This window comes from Sprattus sprattus (genome assembly GCF_963457725.1).
Source record: "Sprattus sprattus genome assembly, chromosome: 5".
Lineage (NCBI taxonomy): Eukaryota > Metazoa > Chordata > Actinopteri > Clupeiformes > Clupeidae > Sprattus > Sprattus sprattus.
Genome location: NC_137924.1, coordinates 42,554,812 through 42,577,865, shown reverse-complemented (window position 1 = coordinate 42,577,865; position 23,054 = coordinate 42,554,812). Strand labels below are relative to the sequence as shown.

Here is a 23,054-nt window from a genome sequence, read left to right as displayed (position 1 = left end):
TAATTAACCAGACAGTAACTTGCAGGGGAAAAAAAAATCAACGTATCATGAATTAGTTGGATCCTGTGCTGTTATGCATATTTGGTGGATGTGCATGGAATCTTTCAGACAGGCTGATTTTTAAGAGGCTTGGAGGGAGCCTGGTGTCGACAGATTCTTTCCAGAACCATCCTGCACTTGGACGTGTGCTAATGGACCGCTCTCTTCCAGGAGGACCCCTAACTGAGCAAAGAGATGGGTTGGTTTTGCAAAAATTTGGAATATGAGATCAGTTAACCATCTTCCTGAGCATATGTACTCAGGGTTATTTCATTCTTGCATGAATCCAAATGGAAAGCAAGTGACTATTCTAACCTTTTCATGCAATAGGGTATTTGCAGATTTTTTTTTTTCTGGGAATTTAAAGTAAAGAAACAATATCTATATACTTAATTTCTAATCAAATATGTACTGGATTCAAATATGTTCTGTATATATGAAGAAATACGTGTTGTTTTATTTATATCAAATGTTTTGATTGTTGATTTTTATCCACTAATGTTTTAAGCAGATGTGTGAATTCAACTAAAGTTTTGACAGCTAAGTATGAAAAGTTGTTCGAACGAGAGTAGCAGGCTGACAGTGTGTACCTAGTGAGGATCACGTTTTATCATCATACCTACATACAACCGAATACTGTTTTGTTTGTTTTGTCTTGTATTTACACAGCACGCCATGCAGGAGCAGACAAACCTACCCTTCATGTACGTAGATTATGTTATCGTCCTGAGAACAGATAATAATGCATACATTCAGACATTATCACAAGAGATGGGTTCACTTATAGTATTTCCACTTATGCAACACACTTAAGAGACAGCGGGTGGATGTGCACATAATGTTTTGAACACACATAATGTCATCTGTGTGTTCTTGGCTGAAAAGCCCTTCAAGACTTAAAAAGACCCAGGTATGCAGGCGACTAATAAACTCAAATCCATGTGCATTACTCCATGTCTGTGTGCTGAGGGCCCACAGCTACATATCTGGCTGGCTTTCGTAGAGCTCACTTTTAGCCCGGGATATTGCAAACTTGTAGTCGCTTTTCTCCTGAAATTTCAATGCAAACGTGTGTGCAATTTGTATTGCTATAGATTTAGAAAGTGCTATATTCACAAACACTTTTTGGTACATACCATTCCCTCTTTCTAAATCTGTGGTTTGCTCTTCCGGGCATGTATGCTCCGACAGGCGCCTTCGCTCCATTCAGGCATTATCCTAATCTCCCCTCTTCCCCTTATTCTCCCATGTTGAGCACTTAATTGGTCTTTAAGTTTCTGATTTGTATTCTTTGAGAGTCCCCATCATTAAGGTGCGCACGCAGAGACACACACAACAGGAACAACATTAATCTGCATGACACGTATGTGATGAAGGCCTCTCTAAATAATGCATTCTCTCTCTCTCTCCCACACACAGACCCCCCCCCACCTACATCGTGTCCAGTTTCCAGGCATATCTAATTCTCCCCCATGCTGATGCACCCACCGACCGCAACAACTCCACCACCAAATGCCTACAGCAGGCTCATCTCCACCGTCACCACCCCTTGTTTGTCTCACAGATGTTCCACTGTCCATTATCCTCTCCAGAATGGTATTTTTCAGATGGGATCTTCTGTTTTTTTTTTTAAAGGGACGAGCGGTGCGATAGAGACACAGAGTGTTTTTCATATTCACAGAGATTGGGCATGAAGGCTGCGACCGCTGTGGTGTGGAGGTCACTTCCTGCGGAGCGTGCATTGCATCCATTTTTGGGTGTTTATCCCGACGAAGATGACAGCGAGGGGCCCTGTTGAGGATGACATCTCAACTCTCCTTATACATTTGACGTATTCCCATTGGACAGTGGGGTGCTCTGTATGCTGTTTTGTGTTTGTCATACTCTGTTCGCCTTAGTTTAGAAGATTTTATTTTCAGTTGCTGCTACAGGGTTAAGGCTCGAACTGTTGAAACTGCTGCCAGAGAGAGCTCCAGATGGAACGCACTTTATGTGTCTATTTTTGTGGCGCACTGAAAATTGAATTAATTGCTTGTAGTGTTAATACGTTGCCATGGTAAACAATACTTTGTTTTTGCTTCCCAGTGGTATAATCATCACATCAGACTTCTTCTCATTCGGTCCACAATCACACACAATAACCTCATTGACTCTCCATGTGCTCTGCTCAGGCCTAAATATGTCAGCTGTGACAGGACATCTTGTATCAACACTGATGTAAGACTAGTGACACGTTTTTTGTAACTTCATCTATTCAGAGAATAGCCTATTAATAGCATATTTTTGGGGCTTTCAGTCTGATCTGGATGAACTCGTTCACCTCACCTTCAGCTCCGGTACCATGCCGACACAAGCACACCACCGCTACTGAGAAGCCCCTGAGGCAAGCTTATGATAGTACTGCTGCAACATTCCCCTGACTGCTCAACAGACTAATGGATTTGTAGGGAGAAGTCAGCTTTTTAAGGGAGGTAAAAGGATCCTGGTTAGTCACTGAATAAGATCAGTCACACGGTCAGGCTATACTGACCGTGTGTCCCAGGCAGCTGCCACTGACACACAAGCACACTAAACTGTTCTTCAAAACTTTAAATGCTCTTTCCCCATTTCATCCGCTATTACTTTTGTATGTATCATACATCATGTACATTTGCCTCACCAGTCCCCCCCTCTCTTTTTCAATTTCTACCTCTCTTCCCGGCTGGCTTCAAGCAGAGGGGCCCCCTCTTGAGGAGCTTTGAGGAGTTTTTCCGTGCCCCTGTCGCCTTTCTACTTGCTCCCTGGAGGTTCTGTGCTCTGTACATTACCTTGAGACATTGTTTTGTGGCTATATAAAAAAATTGAATCGAATATAGAGAGCTACTTATTTAACCATAGGCAGTCCAATGTTGAGTGCAGGCTGACAGTTCCACAGGCCGACAGAGAAGGAGGTTATAGCAGATGAGGTTTGATGAAGAGAGTGGAGGTTATCCACAGTCCAATGTTGAGTGCCCAAAACAAGCCCAATGTTGAGTGCCCAAAACTGGGAAACATTGAAGCTCTGGAAAGGATTAGTGAAGGATAAGCAAATGCCCAACTGAGAATGAATGGGGACTCAAAGTGGAGAAAAGAGTTTGAGAGGCACTCATGAAATACTTGTTTGCCTTAAATGAGGATAAGAGGAAAAGAGAAAAAACATGCTAGCTGGCTGGTTTAAGGAGCCTGACTGAGAAGTTTAGAGCGTATAAATAGAAAATGCCATGGTCTTTCAAAAGGACCAAATTACAAACTGTGTGAGTGGGTGATTGCAAGTATAAAGAGAGTCTTGAACTTATTTCAAAGCAGCGTGAACAGAATGTACGTAGGAATGTACGTGAGGGGCAGCACACATGTGTGAGTCATGCATACATGTCTGATAGGAATACAGACATTATCTGTATTAAAGGTCAGGTATTTTGCAGACTAAAAGCGACTTACAAACAACCTACAGTGATCGGGAATGAAGCCCAGGTTGACTGTGAAGAATATTGGTGTTTTTTAAATACTTTTTAAAAAGTTGCATCTTACACGTTTACACAGAGCCTGGATTGCCTGAATCCGGAGAGAAATGTTGCCGGATCGGCCTCTTTTTACACAAACCCAGTGGATTGTGTCACTGAATCCGCAACCTTTTGAATCCGGTCTCCAGAGTGGAAAGATTTGCACCTGCCAGCGGATCAGTGTTTGTGTAAACGCCCGGTCCGCACACTTTTTTAACCCGATGATGTACTTGCCCCACACGAACGCCTTGCAACCTCAGCCTGAACCCTTATTAACCCCGCTGCATCACTTCATAACAGCAACAACATAAACTAAATCGATGTTGTTAAGAAGATGGTTAGGTAAGGGATGAAATTAACAAGCCACACTTAAATCTATGACTGTCTATGATCTATTTGCATCAGATCGTTGTTCTAAACCGGTTTTTAAAAGTGTCAGCAATAACCTGCATGAGCAAATCTGACATGAAAACGGTAACTTAACACAGATCGTTCAGCAATCGAAAAATTGCAAATTGGCTCTCGACTTCTGTCTTCTGTCACTTTATGCGCATGCTCCCATGACGTCTTTACAGCAGTTTCAACCACTCCCTTCCGCTCTTGCGTTTCGGTGTACCGGATCCAAAAATGTTTCCGGAGTCAGGCAATCCAGGCTCCGTGTAAACGTGTGAAAACCTCTCCCACAAGAATGTTTCACATTTGCTCCATGTTGATTAACATCCAAATGGTGAGCCAGACCTGACCTGTCTGCAGTCATTCACACCTTCATTTATAGGTAGATGCCTTTGAAGACTAGGTCGACACAGAAGAGACACTATGCTACACTGCAGAAATAAAATCTTGGTAAGATGAAATATCTTGAATCAAGGCAATAAATGCTATTTTTTTGTCTAGCTAAATATTTCTTCTTACCAGACATTTGTTATGTTAGAGCATTTAACTTGCTTCAAGCGTTTCAGTCCTTAATTATCTTAATAAGGTAATAGGAGATTGTATTACTGGTTCTGAGCAATGCTTGAAACTAGTTTGATCACCACTGACAAGTACAAAACTGTTTTGTCAAAGTCAGAATTTAGACAAATGTACTTGTATTTTGTCTGGCCACACCAGTTTTAAGACATATTGGGGCTCTATTAAAAAGGATCTTTGTAAGTCAAATTTTCCTGTTTTGATGGCAGAAAAGGTTGCTTATTTGAAGTAATATTTCCCCCATTTTATGACTTTTTTTTTCGTTTTTTAAAAGCTGAATTTTTGCAGTATAAGCCTCCCTCCTCTCTCTCCATTGTAGCGTGTTGAGTGCGCTTCTTGTCTGTTGCATAGAATATGCAGAATAATCTGGCACATCAGGATTGCATTCCATTGAGTTCTGCAATTAACGTCAGAGATGAAATAAAGGGTCTGCTATAGTACAGTAAACAGTGGTGTTTTCACATGAAACCTGTAGGAACAGGCTGATCTTTCAGTCGGTGTTTCCACCAAGCTCCAACGAACATAAATCACTGCACCACAATGCCCGCTGGCAAAACGGTTATTTCAGATACAGTCCATAATTCCAATTCAGCACGATTAAATTATCAACAACCATTCTCCAAAATAGTGGAATATATAGTGAATTGTCACCTGTATTAAAATACTTGCATGATTCCTGACGGTTGACATGTTGCTGAATTTAGCATGAAGGCAGACTGATGCTTTGTTTTCCCCTTCAACTGCCTGCAACCGCAATTAAATGGTGACTTATAGGATCCAATTATCAGACTGCTTGAGGGAGGTATAAAAACTGATTACAGTGTCTGCATTGTGTGTGTATCTGTCTGTGCTGTGGCCCTAATTCAATTGCCTCTCGCTACTGCCGTCAAAGGAGGACGTGTAAACCTTCCCAAATGAATTACGCATCTTTAAGAACCTTCAAGGACATCACTGAACAGATCTCATACTATGCATGCTTAACGTTAACACCAATAGTTGTTGTACTGCATTTACCTCATTTTTAACTCCAGCTGTCATTGATCTTGGCTGAAGCGCACTTGGCAGACCTAGGTACATTAATAGATTGTTTCTAGCAGGAAGCTGGAGAGGCTCCTGGCCTATTGTTTGCCTGTTCGCATCACTGCATGTCACACTTTTCATATTTTATTGCTAATGGGAACTCTCTCTGCTAATGAGAAATTTGTGGAATAGATGTCAACTGTGCAATGGTTTGACTATAACCATAACTAATACAGATAGTCAATGTATCATATGGAAAAAGTCTGTCAAATTTTTTTTAAACTATATTATTTATATAAGGAGTTTCAAAATTCATAAATGTATTTTGTCATTCACTAGTAAATGTCATGCGATTCACAAATGTATTACTTGATTCACAAAAACATGTCAAGCCTTGTTAGTCTCAGTCTCTTACAATTACAAGCTCTTACAAGCCTATTACAAGCCTATCATCCTTATAAGCACGCCACTTACACACGCCAATCACATTAATGTACATTTGAGGGTATGACTGAATGTCACCACATTGCGTTCATGTGATTGGCTGAAATTGTAAGAGACATCTGCTGGCTGCAGAGAATGTCCTTTTGAAAATTTGGTGAATCGCGCCATGAAAGTGTCAAAAAAAAGTGTCAAATGTATGGATGCTCACAAATGGCATGCTGTTTGTAATTGCACATTAGTTAATATTTACTCATAAACAGTGTTTACATTTGTGTATCCTGTGACACATGTGTGAACCAGAAAATTAATTTGTGAATTCACCTAATTTGTGAATCATTAATTTGTGAATCAAAATAAATGTGTGAATTGCATGGCAATAATTTGTCAACTCCAACAGTGTGTTAACACACATAATGATGCCTTGCATGTTGAAGGGCATTATGTACTTTTAGTATAAAGTGCAACAGATTTACCACAGATTTATTATGCTAGCATTGCACATGACATTCCTTTAGCTTTTTTCCCCCAGACCTTTTCCACTTGGCAAGTTCTGACAAATATGGAACAGACATCTTGAACTTGTTTCTTAGTGGTCAAGAGATTCAGATAAGCATGCAGTGAACATAGAATGAATTAACAATAAGATTTGTGGGCCAACATATGTCTGTATGCTAGTGTCATCCTGGCTCTGTGTACATCTGTTCATGTGAATGTTGCAACTGTTTAGATTATTTTGATGGGTTTGTGTTATAATATTGCTGTAAATGTGCGTTCTTTACTGTACTATACTGTACTGTACGTGTGTGTGTGTGTGTGTGTGTGTGTGTGTGTGTGTGTGTGTGTGTGTGTGTGTGTGTGTGTGTGTATGTGTGTGTGTGTGTGTGTGTGTGTGTGTGTGTATGTATGCTCATGAGCAGTACTGTGCTGATGGATGACTAGGGAGGGGATGTGTACACATGGTAAAACTTGTGTGTGCCGGTGTGAGAGTGAGCGGGCTGCTGCGGCTTCATACGCCTGCATGTGTGAGCCGCCAGCCAGTAAATGGAGCTCCCCACAACAGCGAGGCTGTGCTGGCGGGCCTGCTGTTCCGTCTCCGTCTGTGTGACCCTGCTGATGTTGGAGGAAGAGCATGGGTTGGTGCGTCTCTGCGCACTCACCCTTCAGTCGCATCCTCCTCTTCGTCGCATGCCCCTGATGAACGACAAGGCAGCAAATGCTGTTCCAAATGTTCTGCTGCATTTGAGTTGAATCATTGAAAACTTAATGTTATGCTTTACTGCGATTTAGTAAGCGGAAAGTTAGAATGAGAATCCTCAAATTCAATAATGGAGGCAATTTGCATGAGTCTCTTTCTCTTTCCCTGTTTGTGTGTGTCTTTTTCTCTTTCCCGATGTGTGTGTATGTCTGGTTAGAGTAGGTCTATTTAAAAAGATCCCTGGGTATGAGGATTCTAGACATTAGTAATCTATTGCCTACAAGTCTAATCATTGCCATTTTCTGAAATGTCCTTCAACAATTTAAGCAATTTAATTTGGTCGCAAGTAGGCTATCACAACAAACCCTGCAAGAACCTGGTGGGACTGGTTTAAAACTCAATGTTTCAGTGTGAGATTGCAGTGAAAAGTAGCGGACCCTGATGTCCAGTGTGTGCATTGCATTTGTCATGCGTTGAAAATGAGAGCAATTCATTTGAGCTCATTACGCGCTGATAGCTGCGATTGAGTAAATTTGCGGGCCGAGTTTTAAAAAACGCCTTGAATAGACGTCAGTGCACTGTCCAACAGTATGCTGCGCTGACAGTAAGACGCCTTCCTAGGGTCTAATGATTTGGTTATTTTGTCTCTCATCAGTGAGTCTCTTTAAAGCCGCCAAAAAAAAAAAAATATTCATCCTCAATTCATCATACAACTAATCTAATCTACATGAATCTGTTGTACATGCTTGTGATTTTGTGAGCTTTTATAGACATGCAACAATTTCTCACTTTTTGAAGCATGTTTTCAAGCAATTAGAACATGTATGATCTTCAATTTAATTGTCATGGTATATGGTAATGTACAGGAGGACCATAAACACATATGTCGTTCCAAATAGAGGCTGTGCACGATACAGTTATTTATCCCCCCGCATAAATGTACACGACATTGCCAACTATAACGTCGAAAGACATAGCTACAGTTACCATGGAAGCAAGCCTTTTATCAGTCCCTATTATGCTGTTGTTGATGTTTGTAATGTTTTTGCATGGCCTTCGGGAGTTCGATTGCTAGTTTCTACCAGAATTCCAATTTCCTATTCACTTTTGTTGCCATATTATTTACTCACTCATACCTTGGCATTTGCTCTAGATTAACCACTCTGGGTCATTAAGAACACGGGATGCAATGTGTAATTATACAAATTAGAAATAGTTTGGTATTTGATATATTTCCTTAAGACCATTTGCACAGGTCTGAATACTTCACACAACTTTGAACCAAATGTCAAATTCAAAACACATTTTAAGTTTGGCAAGAGTTGTCAACACGGCATTTTTGGAAAAGATTTGCGGATTGCTATCAGTGGAGGGCGCTGCCACGATGAATCCCAGATGCAGTGAAAGAAGTGAGCTCCTATACACGCTTCGGACACTATTTCGAAATCTCTAGCGGTCGACAGTAGTAAACAGTTTAATGTTAGACTAACTTAATTGTATTCAGTCGCCTTCTAATATCAAGACAAATAGTAGAGGGCAATGTTTGTTTAAATGTCTGTTAGTGTTGACTGCAGCATTTTTCGTTTGAAAACAGGGATCTTCGTGGACGGGCAAGCACTATCCGTGTGTTAAGTCCGACACCGCTGACAGATGTACAAGCTGTGACAAAGTGATTACTTCGTAGCTGATATCTCCGCGAACGGTGAGTGTGGCTTGCTAAGACATAACTTGCTGGAGGTGGTTTGAATTCTTACTTTATCAGCAACGCCTAAGAGGTGCTGGAAATGCACCAATTTTGCTCTTGCTCCGTGGCACTGCGCTGAAGAACTTGCATACCCCCATCTTTCAACCATTTTGGAATATTGAGGGGGGAACCGAGGTTTGTTGGACTCCAAACAATTCTGAAATAGATCAAGAAATACACACGTGTACTAGTTATAGGCCTACTGGTTTTCCCATATTAATCAGTGCAAGTATAGAATATGTTAGTTGTCGTAAATTGTGATTTATTTATGTTTTAAAATTGTAAGGAAAAGTTCTCAGTTCATATGTTACTTTCAACGTTATTTCTAGCCTTCGGCTCTTTTAATATATCATAGCCTAGGTCAGCCTCTTTTTACTGTTGGTAGTTTAAGAGACAACGATAGAATAACGGCTCATCATGCACCTATGAAGATAACTTATGTGATCGGTTATCGTCTAAGGTTGTCCTCCGACCAACATGCATGACACTTGTGCAATTGGAGTGGCCTGGCGACTCAAATGGGCCAACGAGGAATGTTATGCAGTGATGGGCTGAAGTAGTTTAGCAATAATAGAGATATTGACCTCTAGAATGTCTTAATGTGCATTTCATTTTAATCTTTGCTATTCCATTTAATTTTTATTGAAATAAAAGAAATTGAGGTGTAAATAAGCTGTGAATCTGTCAAATTAAATGCTGGACTATGTGTGACAGTAGCAATATTATTATTGTTATTATTATTATTATTATTAGTAGTAGTAGTAGTAGTAGTATGATGAAATGTTGGGTTTAAGTAGTAGTAGTAGTAGCAGCAGTAGCAGTGGTAGTAGTAGCAGTAGTATTAGGAGTAGTAGTAGTTGTTTCAGTGGCAGTAGCATACTACTACTACTACTGCTACTTCTTAAGTCATTTCACATTGTTGAAAAAAAAAACAGTTTCATTATGTATATGGTCCAGCATGTATAAGAAGCTCTCAGATCAGGAGAGCATGTGAGTATTTACACACAGCAATAGCCTACACCCCCGCATCTTATCTACTTGTCCCCATATGCTATTTCTTCGTTACTAAAGTGAAATTATAAACTGATGAAAAAGATACGAATATATTCTGCGCTTCCATGCTGTGACATTTTCCATGGAAGACAGAGATGGTGGATGTGCAGAGCAGTTCAAACTGTGTCTCTTTTATGGGATCTGTTTCTGTTTAAGACCTCTGAGTCTGAGTCTCCTCTCTTTTATCTCTTCTTTCACAGTCTGTTGCTTTTTTCACACTCTCTCGATTACTATTACAAACACACACACACACACACACACACACACAGACGCGCACAAACTCAAACACACACTCAAACACACACACAAACACACGTGCATACGCTCACACACACAAAAAGGCACACACACACACACACACACGTGCACGCTCACACAGACACAAACACGCACACAGAAGTGCGCACGCTCACAAGAAGGAGTTTGTCTGTGTGGTGGAGCGACCTGTGGAAGTGGGGCCAGATCTTTTTGAGGCCCGTTTTGCTGAGCTGAGTTTTCCACTCAGCCAGTGAAATGCGAGCAGGAGAAGAGATCGGGGGCTGGGATAGTGTGCCATCACAAAGCAATGAAGCTCTCAGGATTCAGCTCCTCTCTCTCTCTCTCTCTCTCTCTCTCTCTCTCTCTCCCTCCCTCCCTGTCTCTCTTCTTCTGGCAATCGTCTTCATGCAAGTTCTTTTTGCCAGTGGCAACCTGTAAAGTTAATAATGTTCCCATCCTTGTAGTGCATTAGCATGTTATCTGTCATTTCATGACAATGGCCGACATGAACTGGTCCAATCTCAAAATGTCTCAACGTACCTGCAGCGCTAAGTACTGTGTAAATGAGGTCTGATATAACCTTGGTAATGACTCTCAATTGTCTGTCCTATTTTTGCAGTTAAGTCTTTTTTTATTACTTACACCTTGTCAGAGGGAAAAAAAAGCCCATTTTCTGTCTGCTGTCTGATTTGTCAACTCACTCTGAGTTGATTTTTTAAACTCAATTTTTCACTCGCAACTCACTGCCATTTGCACTCTTGCTAATGTTGCAGCCCCCTGTGACTCCTGTGGCCACGTCAGTTCATGTCTCACCTCAAGACTGGACTGGACTGGACTGTGCTGGACAGTCCAAAGCTGGGATGAATGATCTGCCTGGTGCAACAGTGAGGGTAGTAGAGAGGGTATAATTGAGACAATGCATAGGTGACAGTGCATAGGGGCAGAGGTATGCACCGCTGGCTGGCTTAATGCTGGCTCGGTTCACTGTGCTGGAGAGCTAGCGGCTTTTCCTGGCCCCCTTCTCTGAGATGGGATGGGTGCAGCATTCGATCCTCCAGTCCGGGCGCACACAGGCCCCCCAGCCAGCGGAATGCCCAGCCCGTCCCCCTCGGGGCCAGCTGAGCTGACAGACCGCTCCAGGTGGATGATAGCTGTCTTGGTAACGCTGCCAGCAATGGCTGCTGTGAATGGGCATAACCAGAGTTGATAAAATGGCTGTCAAATGCACTCCTACTGCATCCTGCGGACGTAAAGGATGAGATGGAGACTGTAATGGCATAGCTTTGCTTATGTGTTGACGGATCATTAAACAAATTGAGGATGCTTCAGTTATCATGTGTTTCCATTCTTTTGTGGAATACCTTTTAAAGATGCATTCGGTGTGGAAGCTGATGATGGCACAGTAATCAGCGGCGCCTGATTTGAAATAACCTGTCATGTCAGATATTACTGGAAAACTGTCATGAGGGTACTTGAGGGCACGTTATTAAAAATCACCAGCAACAAGTAGTATTGATTGTAATGGGGGGGACTAAGACTTTTTGTAGGGGTTTGTCTGAAAGTGAAAAGGTCCACGGCCCTCTCTCTCTCTCTCCCACCCTGGCAAACTGTGTGGCTGTACAGAAAGAGCCTCTGTCCTTCCAGGGAGCATAAGCGGGAAACCCTCCATCCACCAATCAGAGTTTAGGAACATTTCCACACCCCCACCCCCCACCCCCAAAATGAGGAGTTTAAACAAACATGCCCTGTGTGGATGTTTTAGCCATGCTGCTGCCCTTCTTATGGCCTCTTTGCAGTGCGGACCGACCGGGGCTCTGAACAGCGTTGGCTCAATAGGACAGGAAAAGGGGGTGGGGGGCAGCCAGCAGAGAGACACCGCCGTGGGACACCCCACTTCCAGCTCGGCCTGATTTCCAGAGCCAAATTACTCTAATGAGAGGCTCTTGGTGGGAACGGCCATTGAGCCTCGGCCCTTTCATTCAAGTTTTTTGTCTGGCAGTGTGCGAGTTGGTGAACAAAAAGCCTGAGTAGTTTGTAAGGATAACTCCTCCAGCTGTGCAGTTTTGTTTTTTTGGTTGCCTTTTGTCTTTATTGCTGTTTCCTCCATGTTAAACTGCAGAGGAAAGTACAACTGGGAGTAAACAAGCTGCAAAATGGCCCATAAGTGATGTGATGACCTTGTGGGTAACAGAGATGCACTGAAAGATAGAGAGCTATGACATTTAAACGGTTCTTCTCTTGAAATTTCGTTGGATGCCATTTTCACTCATTATATTTCCCTGTTTGTTTTTGAGGTTTTTTAAAGTTAAATCGCTTTCAAATGTATGCTGTTGCAAGACTGACTATGTTTTGAGAGAAAAAGTAGTTTTGACTTTTTGGAGAGTTTGTCAGCGTGCAGTTTGTCCATGTTATTCAGGATATAAGGGAACCTGTGTATAAGGCTTGGACCCCATCTATCACCATAATTGACTATTCACTTTGTTTTATTCACTTACAAAATGGAGGTGTAGTCCAAAGGGTCAACTACCACTGTTAGACCAGATTTCACTTCCCTGCAATATCTTAACCATTGAAGAGTTGATTGTGTATTTTCACTTAGGGCTTTGTGCTACACAATGTTTCTTAAGATTATCTGAAATAGTTCATTCAGGGTGACGACATAAATCCGCCATATTCTAGACTTAGGGCCTGATTTACTTACATGCGACCGCTCCTTAATCTGCGGTCGCACATTAACGCACAGCGTTTTTGCGCATTTTCCGTGGTATTTATCAAACCACATCCGCGCTGGGCACTGTGTGCTTACTCCGCCCTTTAAAGGGCCTGATTTACTAACATTGATTTGCGACCGCAGCTTAATCTGTGCCTTTGCCAGGCGCACATTAACGCACGGTGTTTCCCCGCATTTTCCGTGATATTTATCAAGCCAGATCGGCGCTGGGCAATCATTTTTTGGCGCACCGTTAAAAGACTGGAGAAATTGCCTGCAAGTTACTGCCACCATGGAGATTCCAGGAAGAAAAAACTAAGGTTCAGCGAAGAGGATATAGATATATTGGTTCACGTTCGCTCAATCACTGAACCTGATTCAATGGGTTATATTGTTGTTTTGCCCGCCATCACCTACAGCGAGATGTTTAAAAGAACACGATTATAAATAATATGCTATTGGTGGCATTAATGCATAAACTGTCTATTATAACAATATAGATGTGTACATGGCGAGATTAATACGTTCTACAAGGGACATGGGTTCACTACAATATATCCCCACTGAAACAAATACATTCACCAAGTAGCCAGGCCTCTCCAAAATAACCGTTGCTCAATCATGGATAGATGGCACTATTCCGGAACATAAAACTGTCATGGACAGACCACTACCACGTAAGTAATGGTCATGTTGGCATCACATATGACCTGGACATTCATTGAATATGTGTGCTTTCTGTTTCGTTAAACGTGTTCGTGGATTGAAGGTGGGACTGTTTGCATGTGGGTGCGATGAATGGCTCCAATTACGTTCGGAAAGTTTAATTTCAACTATCGTAGTGGGGAAATGTATATTGACCAGTGCGCCGTAGCAATGTGGCGAGTACCTGGGTGAATATTTGGCTGAGTGAAGGCTGAGATATACCAACTGCTGATGCTATAACTGTTTGAAATTGTCCGATGCCAATATTTGCAATGTTGTCCGGAGTTTACCAACTGATTGAATGGAATGTGATCTCCGGTTGGAGGGTTCGATGTCGTCTCTGATCTGGTTCAGTAATTGAAGTATTTGCGTGGCTGGTTAACCTGTACCGTCTAATGATTTGTGGTTCGCTTAACTGAAAATGTGTTATACGAGTTGAAAAAATTATTTCTGTGCGCTGTCTCTGTCTTCTTTCTTCGCCTTGCTCTTATAACTGCTGCCATATCAACGTTTTCAGACTCAATGGAAATGCGCTTCCTGGTTAAGACGTGCTTTTATGAGGCGGAGAATTAGCCCACAAATCAGAGACGTGCGCTCGCCAGGCAGTTTAGTAAATACCACGCAATACATAATTAGGCGCACTCCTCCCATTAAAGTGCGCTTCACGCCTACGTTACCACCCACGTTTCTGTGCTATCCCACCTGTTGGCAGGTACACACCCTCAAAGCGTTAATATGCGACTCTACTCAAATGCGCCCCCTTAGTAAATACCGTTTTATGTTTACGACCGCTATTTTACGCCAGAAATGGGCGCAATCCTGTTAGTAAATCAGGCCCTTAGTCTTTAAGTAGCATAACGGATTAATTGCTAATCGCTAATAAGATGCTAGCGGCCAAAACTAGCGAAACCTCTTGAAATATGCTTACTTTGACACTATAACAAACTAGTCAGTCAACAACTGTCCTAACACAGTGAAACATCGAGCAAGTGCAACACAAGACAAAGCAAGACGGCATATAAGCTACTTACTAGTTAGGCAGACAGTAGAAATCGGGCAGCTTCAGACAAAACTACAGAACGAAGTTATATGCCTACGGACCCTGGTATGGCAAATTGCCATACCAGGGTCCATTGGCAATGGTACAAGTCATTGTAGCGGCCCAATTCTTTTTAAGCTGTTAATGTTAAACAGCTAGGTTAAAATCCTAACCCTAACACTGAGGTACAATTACTGCATAATGCTACTTTAAAACTGAATGCCAGTGTATTCACCACCGTTGAATGAGGGCCAGTTCATCAGAAGTTTGAAGGGTGAGCCCCATGTATAACCACAAAGGTGTGAAGTCTCCTTGATAAAGCTATTGCACAGTAAGGAACGACAAGAGCATTCTGGAGAGGGTGCTGGCTGTTCTGCTGCCTAGCGGAGAGGGTTCAAGTACGTGGCCAGGAGAACATAAAGGGGATTAAGTGGTCTCGTGTCTGGTTTGTGACAGCTGTTGAACCTGGTCACCCGTAGGCAACAAGGGAGAAACCACAGGACGGGCAGTAGAGCAGTAGAGATCAAGTTAACATGGCGGAGTTAGCAGAATGAACGAAAACTTGCGCACACACACACATTTTGTAGTAGCTTTTCAAAGGTTAGATCCGCATAAGATAAAGCCTTAATTATAAGGCTTAATAATTACTTATTAATAATTGCTACTTCAGGGGAAAGGAATGTTGTTCTAAGAGCACCAAAATTGTGTGGTCATTTGCTAATCTGACACATCCTGTTCATTTAATCAATTAAGTCAGTTTTAGTGGTAAGGAAAACAAGAAAATTATATATATATTTTAGTTTGGCATGTGTACTAGCTGGAGAATGTTGGGATGTGGCCTGCCAAGAACAGCCGTGAGATTGGCCATTTCTAGAGAGATCTTCAGAAGGTTCAGGTATTGACTCGCAGGGCTCAATCAATACAAGTGCTTGGTAGCTCAGACTTGATCCTACTTGTCGGGTTACACTTCAGGATTGTGCAAGAGGCCTTGGGGTGATTTCAGGTTAAAGTTACGAGACCTTACACTGCTCGAGCATGGAAGAGCTTTGGGCCAAAATTCTTTCAAAACTCTGACTTGTCAACCTTAAACCGAAGTTTTTACATGAAGAGGTTTCTATTTTCACACACAAGCTTTGATCTTTTGAATAACTTTTTTTAGAATGGTGTCTTTTCCTGAGCTAACGTACAGCTCTTAGCGGTGGAGGTGAATGTTTTAAGTATATTTAGCACTTGTCCTTGCCGAATATAGCGTGAGCTAGTTTCGGGGGTCTCACGTTTTGTGGCAATGGTCCATCACCATGTTTCAGTGTCACCACCCCCCAGTGAAGAGCACAGGATGTATGTATGAGAAGGGCACACAGACAGGTATGCTGGATCCTTCCAACCTGCCCCAGAAGTATCATTGAAATAGCACCACATGAATTGTAACTATCGGCTAGCGCCATGTGTGAATATAGTCCATGCTAAGCCTGCACTTTGGCCTTGATCAGTACTGTCTGTTGGAGGGCAGACATATCATTTTCATCCATGGCAAGCTTTGTGTGGAGGTTCATTTAAAAATATATATTTATTTTGGGAATTCAAATACATTTGGTCAGAAAAGACCATGAAAAGAGACAGGAAATGGGAAATTAAGACCAGGAAATGGCAAAGGCACAGACTTTAATCCAAGAAAGTGTTCCTGCCTCATTTTTATTTTTATTTCAAACGTAATCATTGTCCATGTGGGCCTTGTTGAAATGTGGGTACTAGTTTATGGGTTTTCTTGGAAACAGCGTTTTCAATTCAGATTAGAAGTTAAGACTCATTTCTAGGTAGATGATGTCTTATAAGTAACAATGAAACATATCACAGCAATATATGCCTGAAATAAATGTCAGTATATGGGCTCAATTATATCCTTTATTATTTTTCCTTACTTTTTTTGACCTGAAATTATAAATGTAAGTTGTAGACATTTACATTACTGTGCCAACTGAATTGTAAGCAAAGAGTTTTGGTGTCAGTTGTTAGCTGTCGAGTATAAGGTGTCACTCTCGACTGCTGTAAATAAATGGCAGTCACAGTTTGTGCACACAGATTAGATTTGAACGGGGTTGGGTGGGGGCTTGCATGGAGAAGGGGCGACAGGGGTGTGGGGGGGTGTGTGTATGTGCTCTAGAGAGGAGTGGTGTTTGGTGTATTGGCTCAGTATTTCACAGGGAAATGTCACGTCACGTGGGGAGCATTCTCTCCCTAATGAATCCTACTCCTGTCCTCAGATCCGGGGAGGCCTGAGCGATGGACATCTCCTCCGTGACGCTCCTCCTGCTCGGCTTTCTCTGCCTCAGCCTGCCGGCCAGCTGGGGAGAACTGCGAGAGCCCGACTCCACCTCCCAAGGTACTGTGGTGTCTCCTCTGCATGACTCCTTCCCTCAGTCTGACATGCATGCCACACACTGCCGCCATATGTCTCAGTGCATCTCAGCCTAGGAAGAGTGACATCCATAGACTTGCTCTAGTTTTGACGTGAATGTATGTTACATGAAAATCAAGCATGGGAGGTTATTATATCCATTGCACACATAACTACTTATATTTATAATAAATATTTTACGAAAATAACACAAGAGGAAGTGTGTAATTAAGAATTCACAGCTAGGCAAGAAAACTCCAAACATTTTTTCAAATAAATCATTCAACGTTGGTGTTTTTCTCAAAACAGTAGCCCTAACATCCCAAGTATGTGACAAAAGTAAAATTTTCAGCAGTAATGTTATAAGCATATATAACTATAATTATATTATACATGTTTGTACATATACATATTATTATACGTTTATGGCTTTTCTTTTCTCTGCCATATGACTGTAACTCTCTTTGGCATGGTGGTGATGTCATCATGTTCGCAAAATGATGATGTCACACTTAATGGGGCAGAGTTCAACCCTTCCAATGGCATCTAGCTTAAGCAAATGCAATTTTTAGGAAACCGTATTAGTGGAAGTGTTGCAAAATCTCAAGGCTCAAGTCAAAAGAGAGTTCATAGGGCATTCAGTCAGAAGGTCCACCACTATGCAAACTGACCCTGTTGCATTTGTCTGGTCAAATAATGTCTCAATCAATAATAATATGAAAGGTAAATTATTTGCTTACTGATAAAGCAAAGTCCGTGGCTAAGATCCACTGGTTCATTCACATCTACGCTTCCTTGATGGCACACACACAAGCAAACAATACTTCTCTTTACTTTTCAGGAAGTTATTGGAGTGCTTTTTTTTTACAGTTGTTTAATATAAGTTAGACTAATACTGTGAAATAAAACTTACAATGGACACTATTTATGTTTTCAGTTGTGAAGCACTTGTAGAGATGTGGAAAATGCCCACACATGTGCTGAGCTGGTGGATTTGGGTGGTTCAAAGTGGATTCACATATATTTGTGGGAATTCCCAAATCTGCTAAATGTTTAAACTAGGGGTATACATATTAACTATTTTCCAATAGCGATTTCCGAATGCATGTATTAGCCAGGTGTCCCAGGACTTAAAATTCTTAAGACACCGGCCATCTTTGCTATACCTTCAAGGTAAATTAAGGATTGACACTCTCTGGCCTTAGATACAATTAAAACGTTTTAATTTTTAATTATGTTCTCATTAGTATTACACCTGACAGCACAATTCTTCACTATTACCCTTACTGGGGATATGAAAATATGTGGCTAAGCTGCTACCTAGCTGCTTATTCCAGGTAAACTTACAAGCTTACTGCCTCCCCATAGAATTATATGGTGTTATATGGTTCCTATATGTCACATTTAAAAAAAAAAATTGTAGGTGCACAGAATCATTACTGCGGATAGATACTATATTATATATATATTAATATATATATTAATATAATTAATACCAAAATTGTTCTGAGTGTGCATACTATCTCCACAACTTAACATAACTATTTGAAGTAAGTAGTTGCTAAAGTTCTGTTATCATGAAATCTCACATTGTATAAGTTTCATGATATATCAGATGAAATCTCACATGCACACTCAGAACAATTTTGGTATTAATTTGAGGTGCGAGATGTCCAATCGTATGTTTACAAACATTGTTGCGCATGTATACTAGTCTGCGGCAGAAAGCAGTCCTGACAAAGTACTAGTAGAAAATACATGATAAAATGTTTTTATCATTTTATCATGTTATCATGAAATCTCACATTGTATAATTTTCATGATATATGTTCTCATTAGTATTACACCTGACAGCACAATTCTTCATTTCATGATAACATGATAAAATGATAAAAACATTTTATCATGTATTTTCTACTAGTACTTTGTCAGGACTGCTTTCTGCCGCAGACTAGTATTCATGCGCAACAATGTTTGTAAACATACGATTGGACATCTCGCACCTCAAATTAATACCAAAATTGTTCTGAGTGTGCATACTATCTCCACAACTTAACATAACTATTTGAAGTAAGTCGTTGCTAAAGTATTTGCTAAAGTATTTGCTATCCATGTGCAGGATCTCTGCATAGGGAAACTAGTATTTGAAGAGTTTTTGGTGCATACGGTTATCTGGGTATTTGATGATACAAGCACACCCCTATTTCAAACCTCAGCTCTCCTTGCAGTGCGTTTTAAAACTCCCACGCTCCTACAAAGCAGCTAAAGTGTAGGCTGATGTTGTAGTTTGTCTGACATTCATTTGCAAAGCTAGAATGAATGTTTTTTTATTTGGTGACACAATGGGACATCCTTTATGAGCTAAGACGGCATACCTGTTTTACATGTCTTGCACTAAATATTTAGTGGTCACAGGTAGCCAAAGGAGTTTTTTTAAGCTAAATATCCCAAATAGCTCAATATAAACCTTTTTCGAGGTCTACAGACATTCTAGTTGGATGTCTAGATATTGGAACTACAGGCATCCACAACTTCGGACCAACTGGTGTCATGCTTATCTGGTTTGAAACTAAATGTCATGCTCTCTCAGTAGAATGTTTTGTGGCAGATCATCACTCACAATATGTGTGGTTGTTATTAATCTCTGTTAATGATTAATCATAATTAGTGATTTTCCAAAATAAACTCTCTGTTGGAGAGATTATTAAAGCTTCCTAATCCATATTTATTTAGACACAGCAGTAGCTTTGTTCATTGTAGAAAGCTGACTTTTGATGAAGTCCTCACAACATGTGCAGCACTTTCCTGTCACTAGTCCATATGGCAAGGATACCCATGTGATGAACGAGAATACATGGTCTTGGAGGAGGTAAGGGTCACTCTGGATCCATATAATCCATATAAAATGAACCAACCAGAGAAAAGCGTTTGCTGTCCCTGAATCTTGTGACAGACAAGTGGCCTAAAAGGGCACTGTGTTAGACGGCCCATCTGACAGAGAAATAAGTGCAATATATATTATTGAGTTATTTCAAATACATTTCAAGGATTTTTCCTTTATGCATGTAGTGTTCAGTACTTCAACCTAGTTCAACGCAGCCATTTAAAGACCCACACGGAATGAACACTAAGTCACGCAAAAAAAAAAGTTGACTATGTATCCTGTCTACAAATGTATGGAAAACTTGATAGCTAGACACATTGGCGTCTCCAGAACATTCACCCATCATCAAGCATAATGCAAGGCTGTTAAAGGCTCACTTGTCTGTTTGATAGGGGTCAGTGTTCGCCCTGTAGATGTGAAAACTAACTCAGGGGCAGCAAGCGTGAAACATCTGTACACAAAGAACAGCTGCTGATAAGTTGTGCAAACACACTGGCCTTTTTTTTTTTTTTTGCACCACTCTAACTCGTAACTCTTTTTTTGTTTTTCAAAGCAAAGTTTTTGCATGCTGAACAGTTGTTCAGACCCTATAGCCAAACTGGTTTCATATGTTGATGCATTTGAAACATTTTACTGTCTCGTTGCAAAAAGAACTGGAAAAGACTTGTTAGTCGCTTTTTTGGAAAGAAACTTTTTTTTTTCATGATGCAAACCACACCCCAGTCTTTTATTTGTCTCTATGAGGGCTTTTTCGTGTTTTAAACCCAGTGATCATGTCATGATCACTCAGCCATCTTTGTACCCTGCATTTCTGGCGCTGCTTACGTGAGTTTTGAGCCTTTTTTCCCTGAGCTTCGCTGTGAGCTCTTAGGTCTGTCTTACAGTTGCAGGCAGAGCCGTTCAAAGTCGGAGCGGAGTTTATTTATGCTCTGCGGCCTGGGCTAAATTAGGGAGAGGCCGACATGGAGGCCTGCTGCTCCACTCCCCCTCTGCTTTACCCCCCATTCCCCCTGCAAGGAGGGAGGTGGGGGGAAGCTCCTGCCTCCCCAAGATCAGTTTAGCCAGGGCTGCGTTATGTAAGTTGCGGCAGGCGGTGTTTGTTTTACAGAGAAATTTCCAGATGGAAAAGGGAGGGCCTCTTTCGAACGGGGGAGCACAGCGCACATTTTGAAATGTTGCTTATAGACGTTGTTTTCGTTGCGGTTAAAACGCCATGTGTGTGCTTTACAAACACTTTATGAACTGCAGAAACAACATGGCTTTTAGGACCATGGGAGGTGATGAACTGCCTGACTAGTCTTGGGGCTATGCTAGGCCACATCCTCAATTTCTGCAAACATGTTGTGAGGAAGAAAGAAACAAAACAAACCTCACTTTCTGAAAGTGCTCCACCGCCACAAAGGGATAACAGACACCCGCATCAGCTCACCCAGCCTCAGCAGCAGAGCTCCTCAGTGCCAAAAGAATAACCCAGAATAACCCAGGGAATTAGCCTTAGCGCTGATAGGACACAACACGGTTAATACTTGAATAATGACGGTATTACAGGAGATTATGACCATTAGGGCAGGCTTAAGAATGTGTGATCCACATAGATCTTACTAAATTCTAGTTGATGCCAGTCTCACCATTGGACTTACAGCACTTCAAAGAGTTTTAGCACATAATGGCCTTAAACAGAATTGGGCGCGGTTTCACCTTCCTCTGAGTTAAGAAAGTGGAAAGGCCACTTGTTGAAAGGCCACATGCTTTGCCATGCTGGTCATTAACATTGTGTCTTGGAAGGCAGTCCTGCTTTGGTTAATGACAAGCAGATGAACTGACTTTATTGTGGGGTTAGTCTACGGAGGCTCCCCTGTGAGTTTGTGGATAAGGATTGCTTGGAGCGTGCGTGAGCTCGTATGCGCGGGCTAACTTGGCTGGTTTGGTATCGAGTTTCATTCTGTGTGTGTGTATGTGTGCGTGTGTGTGTGTGTGTGTGTGTGTGTGTGTGTGTGTGTGTGTGTGTGTGTGTGTGTGTGTGTGTGTGTGTGTGTGTGTGTGTGTGTGTGTGTGTGTGTGTGTGTGTGTGTGTGTGTGCGTGTGTGTGTGTGTTTGTGTTTTGAAGTGTTTTGAGTGTGTTCACATCATGTGTGCCAAGATTGTCGTGCCAATGAATCTCCATGCACAAGTCTGCATGACTCTGCTGGATTCTTTGTGTGTTGGTGTGTGTGTGTGTGTGTGTGTGTGTGTGTGTGTGTGTGTGTGTGTGTGTGTGTGTGTGTGTGTGCATGTGTGTGTGTGCATGTGTATCAGTGTGTGTGTATGTTGGTGTTTGGCAGTTATTTTTAACACCTGTTTACATTCTGTTGAGAGTGTCGTTGTAGGGCAGTTCAACTGCTCCCAATCCACAGCCTCCACAGCTCCCCCCTTTAACCCAATCCCACAGTCCTCTTCAGCCTCAGTCACCTGCCCCCAGCGGCGTCAATCTGGCTGCTCCGGCCTTGACCTGATCTGAGAGCTGCTCCCACTTAGCGTCTCAGCAGCAGGGGGAGGGAGAGGAGAGGGAGCTGACCCCACTGGCCGAAATGTCAGTGAGGTGCAATACCTGGCAAATTGTTCTGGCGCCGGCTCAGATTCATGACCCCGTCACCCCTCCTGCTCTCACTGAGGGCCCCGGTGCTAAGACAGCTGTGCTGCAGGAAAGTGGGTTCACACTGGCAACCAGTAATCGACACCAAGTGCTCAAAAGTGGTTACCAGTAACAAGATGTTCTCACAGGTATAATCAAATCAAATCAAACTTCATTTGTACGCCGCATTTCATACACAAAGGTAATACAATGCGCCTCACAGTAAGAAGGAAAAAGGGGGGGAGGGTGGGGGGAGGTTACAAACACTTGTAAAAAAACACACAGAACCCAAAAGTTAATCAGACAAGGTGTGTTTCACCTATCTTAGACATTTTTACTTTTGCTCTAGCCTGTGGAGAGACATCATAATGACATCATAATGTGCTTCCAAGTTCAATGTAAAGCCAGGTGACCAGCAAGCCATAGGACAAAGAGTGAAGGTGTGTGAAAAGTGAATGACTAGGATGGGA

At 41.8% G+C, this 23,054-nt stretch overlaps 1 protein-coding gene across 1 annotated transcript in view; it reads left to right on the top strand.

The window, feature by feature from the left end:
- The first annotated feature begins 8,580 nt into the window (after positions 1–8,580).
- ghra (growth hormone receptor a) overlaps positions 8,581–23,054 on the top strand; it is a 33,765-nt gene continuing 19,291 nt past the window's right edge. The window contains exons 1-2 of the mRNA XM_080839288.1: positions 8,581–8,887; positions 16,956–17,074. Coding sequence (XP_080695414.1) covers positions 16,975–17,074 — 100 coding nt within the window. The 5' untranslated portion in view covers positions 8,581–8,887; positions 16,956–16,974. The remainder of the gene's footprint in view (positions 8,888–16,955; positions 17,075–23,054) is intronic.